The sequence below is a fragment of the Callithrix jacchus genome, chromosome 16 (genome assembly GCF_049354715.1).
Source record: "Callithrix jacchus isolate 240 chromosome 16, calJac240_pri, whole genome shotgun sequence".
In the NCBI taxonomy this organism is placed as follows: Eukaryota; Metazoa; Chordata; class Mammalia; order Primates; family Cebidae; genus Callithrix; species Callithrix jacchus.
Window position 1 is genome coordinate 91,555,407 of NC_133517.1, and position 12,491 is coordinate 91,567,897.

General features: G+C 36.3%; 1 protein-coding gene across 6 annotated transcripts in view; it reads right to left on the bottom strand.

Moving 5' to 3' along the window:
• The window catches only part of ZFPM2 (zinc finger protein, FOG family member 2), a 473,192-nt gene that overhangs the window by 364,362 nt on the left and 96,339 nt on the right, over positions 1–12,491 (bottom strand). Inside the window, exon 1 of one of the 6 annotated variants that reach the window (XM_078353387.1) lies at positions 6,673–7,701. The exons of the other annotated variants lie outside the window; for them this stretch is intronic. Within the exon in view, the coding sequence (XP_078209513.1) occupies positions 6,673–6,699 (27 nt within the window). The 5' untranslated portion in view covers positions 6,700–7,701. Of the gene's footprint in view, positions 1–6,672; positions 7,702–12,491 lie in introns of those variants that run through there. 6 annotated transcript variants of the gene reach the window in all.

The following is a 12,491-nucleotide window of genomic DNA, read 5'->3' on the forward strand; positions in this document are numbered from 1 at the left end:
ACCTTTTTTTTACTTCTACACATTTTTTATTCTATGTTTGAATTCAGTAGACTAGACTAGCTTAGGAAAACTGAAATGAATAGTTAACAGCAAGATAATAACCACAAGTTTGTTAAGATATTGCTTCACAAGCTGTACTGGTAGGAAAAGGAAAAGAAGACAGAAAAAAAGATGCCAAGAAGAGAATTACAGAAAGAGCTAAGCACTCATGTGACATCCATTCATTGATGTTCTAAATTTTTTATTCATATACTTTTAAATAGAAATTTCAGTGTATTTTCAGCAAAGCACAAACATATTTAATGGGATAACTACTACATATATCTGGCGACCAATTCATAAGACGATGAAATGGAATAAATGTCAAGCAGTAACAAAATCCATATTTCTAAAATTACGGCTACGGAGTTAATGGTTTTCCGTTGCAAGATTAAACTCTTTTGTTACTCTTTTAAAAGATAGCATACGTATTTTGTGGGCCTTTCCATTTTTCTTAGTCTAGGTTTCAGAATCAATGAGAGTCCTATAGGAGGAAATTGAAGGTATTATTGAGCAATGTAATGCATAGCATAAATGGCTCGAGGAACACTAGAATATAGTCTTTGAAACACATGAAGCAGAATCTTTAAACACCATATTAGGCATTGTTGGTAAGGTGGTAAAAGCAGTGGCTCCACTTGCCAGGCAAAAATAATTTAAAAACCACAAACAAACACCTTTTCACTGAAAGTTAAATACTTCTGTAGAAATTAAAGATTTGCCACATTCAGAGACAGTCACTTTTTCAGCACAGAATAGCAGCAGTGTTTGAAAGCAGTCATGCAAGTCAACAGCCCTTCTCAACCTTGCTCTTTCAATCCATGTAGTTCCTATCAATATTAACCTCTTATAGAAATTCTTGTGCTATATGACTATTGAACTTTCTTGACTAGGAGTGTTACTGTAGCTGTTAGTCATCCCTATAATGTATTTTGCAATCAGCTAAATCATCAAAGTATTTTTTAACAATGAACAGTTCAGAAGTGACAGATCTACTTTCTTGTTCACAACTGCTTATCAGAGAATAGATATCACATATGTTTTCCAGGTGCTTCCTATAGTTAGGATACCTTCACAGAAAAAGCTCATGAAAGATAAGGTCATAAAAGAGATGAAAAATGTGTAAGCTTCATACATTTATGGTTTTATCACCAGACAAGATAGCTTTGGTTAAAGGACTGTAACAGTCAAAAACAGAAAACTGCGGCTCATACTGAAGGGTGAGGACATTAAAGTGTAAGGTTCAGTTTGTGTTTTCTTTGCCTAATAACCTCCCAATATTGTTTATCTTAAAACAATTGTTTGGTTACAGACTATCCAAACAGAAATGTCATGTTAAATTAACTCTCTGTTACCAAATTATAGACACAATTCTATCTCCAGAAATAAAAATGAATAAAAACATGCAACTGTTACCCTTTATGGCAATACCTAAAAATAAAATTAAAAAATAAGCATTTCAACTGTTTGAAAAGAACAGATCCATTATGTTTGTGGAATCCTATCCTGGTTTCTAACTCAGGTCTCCCTTTGACTTACTACTTATGTATAATAAAATGTAGACTTTTGCCATGTTTTGGGTAGTGATATTCAGTATACAATTATTTTTAAAAATGCATGTGACTTCCTTGTAACTTACTTGGGGCTTTCCTATCTGACAAAATGTTATTATGTTGACAGTATCTTTTTTCAGATTCCTTAATATGAAAGATTAAGCAGATCAAAAAACTAGAACTCATATTTATTTGGCTATACATTTGAGGATCCCAGATGAGGAAACAATCCTGAAACAGTTGATAACACTGTGTCCAGGGCTAACACTGCCGTATTGCGAAGAAAGTCAATTTCTAGAGTCAATGCATGACTACTGTCATTTGTAGTGTTATTACCATAACTAGTAAGGGGAAAATATTGAAAATACTACTGTTTATGTTTACTAACATCATGTAAAAGTCACAATTAAAATACTGACAACTTAGGAAGAACAATGAATTATTGAACAGAGTACTGAACATTCATCTCTGCTATCAATATTATCCTCCATGTAAAAAGAGTTTTTCTTAAAGTTTACATTCACTAAAGATTTGATGCATAAGGAAAATTTCCACATGAGATAAAATAAGACAACTTTTAATAATATTATCTTTTAAGAATTTTATTCCTCATTTTTTTCTCAATAAGCACATGGACGAGTGAGATATATAAGCAAGTAAAAGAAAACAAGGCATTCTATTTTTCTTTTGAGTCACAGTCTTGCTCTTTGCCAAAGCTGGAGTGCAGGGATGCAAGCAGTTCACCTTAACCTTGAACTCCTTGGCTCAAGCAATCCTCCTGCTTCAGCCTCAAGTAGCTAGAACAATAGGCCCAAGCCACCATAATCACAAAATTATTTTTATGTTTTGTAGATAAGAGTGTCTAACTATATTGCCCACGAGAGTCTCAAACTCCTGGCCTCAAGTGATTTTCGTGCTGCAGCCTCCCAAAGTGCTGGGATTACAGGCATGAGCCACTGTACCCAGCCAGACATTCTATTTTAAAAGACGTTTCTAAAATTTATATTTCAAAGTTTATATTTAAATAGTTTTTCTTATTATCCTTTACCCTACCCTCTCCAAAAACCTCACTGTAACTAATATTCCTGCAGAGAAAGATTCTACATAACTAAGAGATTTCTGGTTCCAAAGAAGAGACACAGTAACACCTTATGGTCTCTAAATGAGGCTATTCTCTGCTATAAACCAATCACAATTCTATTGTTCTGCCAGCAAGAAACCACTATTCCTTCTGTTTGTTGGCCTCTGTGTTTATTTAAGAGTATTATTCATAAGCAATCACTCATTATCAAAGTGTTCCATGGTATTTTTAAATAGGACTTTATTTAAGCCACACATTTAAAATGCTAAGGCTGGAGAAGTAACCAATAGAGAATGCATATTCTGGGCCTAACAGACGCATCGTTCCATATCTGAATGCCCTTTATATAACACTAGTTCGAACACTCTAATGACGAATGACTCTCAGAGCTCACAAATAAGGGATAACATTTCTTTCTCCTGACAAATCCTGTTTTTTCCTCCTGCTTGACCACTGGAATATTCCTCTTCCATTTTCTATCTCTACTGTGGCTTATGGAAAGCTTAGATTGGCAATTTCATATTTCAGCTTTCAGAATATTTATCTTCCTCTTTATGCTTCCTCTCTTTACTCTTTCTTGTCCTTAGCCTTATGATCATTGTCCTTCCTGGTCTCTCCCACCCAACTCACACCTGTCTATCATTCTCCTTACATGCTCACCACGCTGGTGACACCCACTGCTGTTCCCCCTACCTGAAACCCTATGACTTCTTTTTGCCTAGTTAATGTATAATCAACGTGGATTTCAGCTTAAGTGTCACTTTTTTTTGAGACAGGGTCTTGCTCTGTCCACCCAGGCTGGACAGTGGTACTGTGATGGCTCACTGTGGCCTCAAACTCCCAGGCCCAAGCAACTCTACCACCTCAGCCTCCCAAGTAGCTGGGACTACAGGTGTGCACCACCATGCCCTGCTAGGTTTTCTGTTTGTTATTTTTTATAGAGATGAGGTCTCCCTGTGTTGCCCAAGCTGGTCTCAAACTCTTGGGCTCAAGCCATCCTCCTGCCCTGGCCTCCCAAAGTGCTAAGATTACACGTAAGAGCACTATGCCTGGCCAAGTATCACATTCTTACATTTTCTCCAACCTTCCTCACTAGATTAAACCACCTGGAACCATTTGTGTGATTATTTTATTAATGTATGCCTTCTCACTACAAGGTAAATTCTACAATATCAAGGATATTGTACAATATCAATTCCACAATATCCCTGTGTTTACTTACCATTGTATCCACAGCATGTCTTACAATGTCTGACATAGCCAGTGTTCAATAAATATTTACTGGATTAACTAATGCATGAATGGTGAATGCACTGATTGATATTATGCTTTCATTCATTAATTATTCTAATAAGCAAACAAAGCAAATAAAAGCTATGCATTTTATATCATCTGAAAACCCTCCATAGTAACAGAATTTAGAGTCGGGCACATGGCCACCTAACAACAAAACAGAAGCTTCTCTTTTAGCATGGACCACACCATAAAAATAAGTTGTGGACAATGGGATACAAGCCAGAGTCCTGTGGCCACTTCTGGGAACCTACTGTTACAGCTGCACCTAATCCTAACAGAGTTTACACATCTCTGGGAAAAAAAGAACATTCTAGGTCCCGTCAGCCTCTTCCTAACTCAGATGCACATCTAGCTTCCAACACCAGCGATAGTCCCAAATAAGTTATCACAAGACGCATTCAGACTATTTTTACTTCAAGGTCTTCCAACAGCATCTCCTCCCTTAGTGCCAGCAACAGGTTCTTGGCTGTTGGTGATAATACCAGAAAAACATAGATAAAACCCACAACAGTTTCCAGAGTTTCAGAAATGTAGACATTCTTTCCCTCTCTCTTCATTTTTTAGCATAACACTTTCAAAATCAGGCTTTTCATGAATATCTGTGGTCTCCTTAGTCAAAGGATAACTTATAATGATAATAGATTTCGAATTCAGGTATCTAATATAAATACAAACTATGTGAATCTGATTGGTTTTCCCACAAATTAGGAGACTGAAGACAAATGTAACGTTTTTGATCCCAGTTGTCTCCTTTGAGGATCCGGAATACTTACAAGTACTAAAACGGGTTGATTCAGGCTTGGTGGGGACCAGAGCTTATACAAATTAGGGGGCCCTCCTTAAGAAGAAGAATACAAAGTCCTACTTACAAAATTAGGTGTAGGGCCTTGGAAGGAGTCTGTACAAGTGAGAAGTTCTGAAGTTTAAGCTTCATTAACCTCATGGTAACCACAGTAAAGGTCAGAACTACCTGGCTCAGATAAATGGTGCTGCCCCAGTGCTGAGGTGTTCAGAAACCCCTGTCAAATAAGCCTCAGAATTCTCAAGCAACATCCAATTTGAATTATCTAAGTTTCAGAATTGTCCAACACTATTTTAAACTGTCCTAGATCTATCATTTGATAGAAAAATAATTAAACAAGTGTAAAATAAACTAAAAAAGAGAATAAATTGATCTCATACTACATAATTTTTCAAAATGCACTGCTTTTATTAGTAATTTGATAGTTTTTATGGCCACCTTAAAAGTCACCCAACACAACTGTCAATATTGTAGAAGAGAGCACATTTGAGTTGGGTTTTCCTTTGCATATCAGCTACTTTCCCTGTCTTTTTTTTTTTTTTGGTATCATTTGCATTTTTGTAGAATTGTTGTTTCTCAGTAAAGGGTATTGGATTTTGGTACTCCCTTTAGGAGTCAGCAACCAATACAAAATAGAGAAGTACAGAATACACAGATTAAATGAAGCAGATGCGTGTCGGTGAATGGTTTCCACATTAGAATGATGCACATTACTATAAGGAAGCTTGGGAGTGAATGCATTGCTTCCTTAATCATTCCAAGTTTAACACTATTTCCATACATGCATACACACACACACACACACACACACACACACACACACACACACATATCCTTGTCTAACATGTTTTCTGGGTCATGTTTAATTGGCACTGAAAAAAATACAATTTATCTCAGACCTAAAATATGGTTTTGTGAGCTAATCATATACAATCAAAAGAAATTACATCCAATCACATTGTTAAATACATAGAAAGCAAAGTGTTTTATATACCTGTATGATAGATTTCCAGCTTGATAAATTTATATCCTTAAAAATAATTCTTAAAGAGACCTTCCTTTCTTACTGTTGGGAAAATATAATCACAGCCTACTGTCTGTGCAATTCCACTTTCCATCTCTGCTATGTGCTAAGACTTGGTAAGATACAGCCACTGTCAAGTTTCAGAACAGTTCCTTGTCTAATCTTTCCACTTCTCCAGATCTTTGATACAGAACCTGTTAGAATGCATTGCTTACTTTTCCAGCTCCTATGTTTATCTCACTTCCACTCTTACCATCTGTTGTACTGCATTTCCTTCAGAAAAGGGAAAAGTTTTCACAGTGCCCAGAGCTTTCCCTGCAAACAATGCCCTTTTCCCCTCTTCCTTCCTTCCTTTCTTCGTTTTTTATTTAGTCTTATTTTGTGTTGAGGTTAAACTATTTTAAAGAGTTCACTTTGCAAACATTTCTACAAGGCTGAAGTTCTTATCCAAATAGTTTTAATGGATTTGTAAACATTCCTGCCATTTATTACTGGCTTCTGCCCAAATACACACATTTTGGTGTATCCTCACTCTTTTAAATTACCTGAAAGCAACATCTTAAGAAATGGTCAGTGAGAAACTGTAGCTTATTGCATGCCTTTAAAATGAGATAATATAATTATTCAGTTAGTATAATAAGACTAACATGCTTTCAATATAGCCTCTCACATTATATCAAAATGCCAACTCCACTTATTGCAAAATGGTTTATATTGATAGTCTTTAAAGAGGTACCAAAAAATAGAAATATTTTAAGAACATCCCTAATTCATTTACTTTAGCCTTTTTGCTTACTTGGTTTTGTATACACCCTTATTTTTGACTGACACATCATGTACAGTAAGTGTTTATTAGAAAATACCAAGTTAAAAATACCTTGAAAAAGTGAGTTTTATACTTCATATGTCCAAACTTCTTCAGATGTTTTCCTCTCCCTCCTTCTAAAAGAGTAATATAATGGTGGGCATCAGGAAGGAAAATTAGTTCTCTATTTTTATTAAGTACCAATCACACAAGTTTTAATAGTGTATTAGTCTTGAGTAATTTGTTGACTTTGGCCAAGTTGCTGAGCCTCTGGAAGTCACAGATGAAAACAGCATCTACCCTGGAGGGCAGTAAGTTGATTAGAGATGAAACATATACAGGAAGATGTCTGACTTTCAGGAGCAGTCAGCAAATGAACATTGTTAGTACCATTACTATAATTATTATAATTGGTACATAGCCTTAATGCCAATCTCTGGAATCTCATTGAACAACAAAAAAGAAGCTGAAACAGCAATCTGCATCCTTTATCAGTATTTACCTTACTGATGCAACACAGTGAGTTATTTTTACTTGACCTTTTAAGAACAACAAAAAGTGGCTGAGTTTATTACTATAATTAAATTCATTGCACCACAGCTTTCTACATTTCCCATTACACATTCTATGTTTAGGCCTACCAGAGATAAAGATATCCCATCAGGTAACGGATGGACAAATGCTTTAATACTGCCTGTTGCTTCTCAAATGATAACAAAAACACTGTGAAAAATTTTACATACTAATAAGAAAATGTACATTTATGTGAGAAGATTAAGAGCTTTGAAAATCTTAGTTGACTTAAACCCCTCCAAAAAAATGCTAGCGCAGGACCAAGAAAATGTCTTTAAATCATTTATGATGTTTAAGGATTAAAAAGTAGAAGACATATGGCTACTTTTAAGAAATCATTTTCTCTAAAATAACACTTTACCTCAAATCAAAAGGTGACCAACAGTCAGAATCAGGGTTGTCAACTATGTTAATTCCATATAATTAAAATAAATTAGCTACCCAAGTATCCCTAATGCTGTTCATACTTTCAATTACCTTTGAAGCAGAAATACAAATTAAGAGTTAGTAGATATAAACAATTGGTAAACATAAATGTAGATCTACATGAATTAGATTCAAATAAAAATTTGAGCAAAATAGAATTGAAATAGACTTTGAATTTAAAATGCTATTTATATAATTATAACTTGATCAAAAGCACTTCCTTCAAGAAACTCTTCATCCAACCAGAAACATCACTGACAAAGTTCAGAAATTAAAAAGAGCTTAAAAATGAGTAGTTGTCCTTTGTACAACTCAGCTAAAATTAATGATTAAGTCAATATCTAGATTAAAAGTAAAAAAGCCAATAATGCAGATGTCTCCTGTTATCCGGATGCTTATCTTTATATATAAAATACCAGGAGATAGGCCGGGGTGGTGGCTCATGCCTGTAATCCCAGCACTTTGGGAGGCTGAGGTGGGAAGATCACAAGGTCAGGAGATCAAGACCATGCTGGCCAACGTGGTGAAATCCCATCTCTAATAAAAATACAAAAATTAACTGGGTGTGGCGGTGTGCACCAGTATTCCCAGCTACTTAGGAGGCTGAGGCTGAAGAATCCCTTGAACCCAGGAGGTGGAGGTTGCAGTGAGCTGAGATCACGTCACTGTACTCCAGCCTGGACAACAGAGTGAGACTCTTTCTCTAAATACATACATACATACATACATACATACACACACACACACACACACACACACACACACACACACACACATACAGGCAACATTTATTTAAAATGTACCAGGGGATTAAAAATATCTTTACTCTTCAACTTACTTTAAACATCCTAAGGAAAACAATAGACCTATGCTATATCTTACCAGTCAAAATTGCTTTCGCACTTGCAAAAATCTTAAACATAAACCCAAAAGGCAATTTCTCTAAATGGTATTATATAGTTTTTATATTTGTTTTCCATTTTCATTATTTATAACAATTATAATGATATAAAATAAGGCTTCAACTAAAACTTAGGCAAATATCTCCTGACCTCTCATATATTTATGTAAAACCAGAATTAAATGCACTTTATTTCTATATGAGGTTTTGGAAATTTTAAGAGAATTAAGTAATTACATATTTATCAAGTTTTAAAATGCCTCAAAAATGCCTTTAGCAAACTGCACAGTTTAGATCTGTTGATGGTCAGCTCACAGAAAGAACAATGAATTTAGTTTGTCATATGCTAAACAGTAGTATATGTTTTCACATGTTACTTATATAAATGATGGCACCATGGGTCCTTTCAAACATTGTATAAAAAATTAATTGCTTTAATTTGGCTGTAATCGTTATGACGATATATCTGAAATTAGAGATGACATAAGTAGACAAAAATTTATCTGACCCTTACATAGATCACTGAGTCATAAACAAAATTTGTATACCTTCTGATTCCATCAAAACCAAGAAAATGTTCACTCTCCTAAGAACACAGTTCTTTCAAATGCTCTCTCATTTTTCCCAGAATTGTGGTTTTTAAAAAAATTAATCACATCCCAAATACTATATTTTAGGATGTTTAAGTTGGCTACAAAAGAGTGACACCACAATATCATAAGGTATAAATTTTTTCACTCTCATGAGATAGAAGCACTTATAGGACACTATTTATTTTATTTATTTATTTATTTTTGAGGCAGCATCTCACTCTGTTGCCCAGGCTGGAATGCAGAGGCACCACCTAGGCTTACTGCAACCTCCACTTCCTGGGTTCAAGCAATTCTCTTGCCTCAGCTTCCCGAGTAGCTGGGACTATAGGTGCGCACCACTGCACCCAGCTAATTTTTGTATTTTTAGAGACGGGGTTTCACCACATTGGTCAGACTGATCTCAAACTCCTGACTTTGTGATCCACCCACCTCAGCCTCCCAAAATGCTGGGATTACAGGCATGAGCCACTGCCCCTGGCCTATAGGACACAATTTAGCCTCTATTTTTACATTCTAAAAAGTATTACTTCCAATTTTGCATTGCCAGATGATTTACCTAAGAAAACCTCAATGATTTTAAATTAAATTTCAAGAAAAAGAAGAAGTACCGAATCCAGGAAAACAGGCTTTGCCAAGGAACAATAATGTCATGTGGAGGGAGGGGAGGGGGAGGAGAAGGAAAGGGAGGTTCACGCCAAGCAAAGCTGGGGGCTGTTCAATCAGCCCTATCAGTGCTCCATCAGTGTCTCCACTCCAGCCAAATCCAGAGAAAACAAGGAGTCAAAGATTCAGGTCAATAAGCTTATAGGCGATTTGCACAAACAGTTCCTCCAGCAAGGTAAAAAACAAAGTCATATTGGCTTTTCTTTTTTATTCCTTCTCTTTGAACTCCCTGGTCCAAACACACCCTGGAAATGTCAATGTTATATGCAAGAATTTAAAGAGCTGAGCTTCTTAATCCCGTTAAGAAAAAAGGAAAAAAGTTGTCTGTAAAGGTCCCCTTCCTTATTGAACTCAAAGTGATTATGGTAGAGCTGCCTTATGCGGATTCTGATTCCAGTTACCCAAGCATCAGAGGATGCAAAAACATGTCCTAAAAGGCATAACCAAGGAGGAAAGGAAGCATGTTCACTGAAAGAATAGTGCTTAAAAAATTTTCTGGACTGAAAATAACAAAATGAACATAAGGAAATAGAAAACAAAATACTATGATGTTTGACACAAGATCAAATGAAACACCAAGGGTTACTATCTCACAACCAAAACTGCATAAAGATGCAGTTTAAAAAAAAAAAGTTCTTTTCAGTGTTAAGTCTCTAGATAAAACGTTTGTTGCTTTACTTTAACATTCAGGGACCAGGGGCAGGGAGGGATTAATGCCAATAACCTAGACTTAGAATTGTTACACACAGTCCAAGGAGGAATATGGCTTTTCCTCTGTTATTTCTTTATCTTTAAACAAAGCTACAGAAGTACAAGAACCAACAGAAAGAAAGAAAGATGGGAGGAGGGGAGAACATGTCAATGAGCCTGGCAGCCTACTGGCAGAAGTTAAGTACAATGATGAAACTGGTTCTACTTCTCTGCCTCTTGATCTTTCTGATTCAAGACTGTGGAAAGACACAGAAAACACAAACCCAACTCTGCTATTGCGGAAGGGAGCAAAGTGACTCATACAATCCTCAAACACCCCCAAACTGCTGTTCTGGAAACCACATTAATGAGCTACAGATGGAGTCTCATCAAGCCCTTGGCTACAGGGATAATTCTGATTGGGGTTATCTGTATCTCCTGACAGCTTCCTCATTTCACCTGTTTCAGTTGCTTGCTTACTTAACCTTTCCTTTCTGCAGGCCTTTCTTTTACAAGCATATACAAACTGTGTGGTGACCATGTCGCATCTCCCATCTTACCTTAACTCTCTTCTGCGGCTCACACACTATAGTTTCTTTCCACAATTCTGTTCCCCAAGGTTTCCACAGTGATGAAAATCCAACAGATTCCAAGAGCAGCAAGTTCTACAAGCGTACACAAACTGTGTTGTGGCCATGTCACGTCTCCCAGTCTTACCTCAACTCTCTTCTGTGGCTCACACACTACAGTTTCTTTCCACAATTCTGTTCCCTAAGGCTTCCACAGTGGTGAGAATCCAAGAGATTCCGAGAGCAGCAAGTTCTACAGGTATGACCGGGCCTCTCCTGCTCCCCAGCTCTCTGCTGTCCTCTTCTGGCTTCCTCTAACACTAACCTCACAGGTATACAATGAGGTTGCAGACTTGACTCAGTACCGGAAGCTCATTCCTTTCAAGTCTCCAGTTAAAGTTCAGGTTCCCCATCACTCTTTAGGAAATAGCATGCGTGTGCACGCACACATGCAAAGTGTTACTCTACCAGCTTTACCTGCTTTATTTTTCTCATGGTGCTCTATCTCACCTAACATTACAAAATGCGATTCAATTGTCTCTCCCTCCCTCCTCCTGAGAACAGAGATAGCAGATCCTTAATATATGAGTTGAGTTGTATTGAATTTGATCTAGTGAACGAAAATTAAAGTTTCTGCCAGTCCCATTAAGTATCTGATTATGTTTGCTTTTGATTGGTATTAATCACTTCTGGGGCTAACATTAAATCCATGTCTGAGTAATCCTACTCAGGTTTTTATTCTATCTTCATTAATATGTTTTCCATGTTTTATGTTAAAGAGTCTTTCAAATAACAGTTTTCTGCACATTAGGTCGACTCGTTTTGAATATGGTGAGAATTTCCATTGTTATACCATGTATCTTTCCTTATTTTATGTATTTCCATCATGACCCCTCTTTTTAACCCTAATATTTCCAAATTGAAGAGCTTTAATTTTAGTTCATTTCTCTAGGACATTAATGATACCCAAGTATGTCTCTGACCATTCTCCATATCTAGATGCAAGAACCAGGCATAAGGATTTTTTTCTTCCCAAAACAACTTTACTGGCATCATTTTTCTTTCTGGCCTTTGTTTAGGGATCGTGACATCAGCAAACAATTTGTAAGGATCCTCTTTTACCTTTCCAGATAATCATTATAGTAATTCAAAGTTCACTTACATGTAGCTTCTTCGGGGTTATCTTTGTTGTTGTTGTTTTTATTTCAATAGGTTTTGGGGGAACCGGTGGTGTTTGTTGACATGAATAAATTCTTCAGTGGTGATTTTTGAGATTTTGGAGCATCCAGCACTTGAGCAGTGTACACTGTACCCAGACCCAGTGCGTAGTCTTTTATCCCTCACTCCCCTCACCTGAGTTATCTTTTTTTTAAATTGTATTACATTCTACTAGCATCCAGTGACATTGATCTGATTCTTCCAGTTCACATATTTTGGGACATTCTCCTGAAATTTATCCTGAAATATGTTTATTTT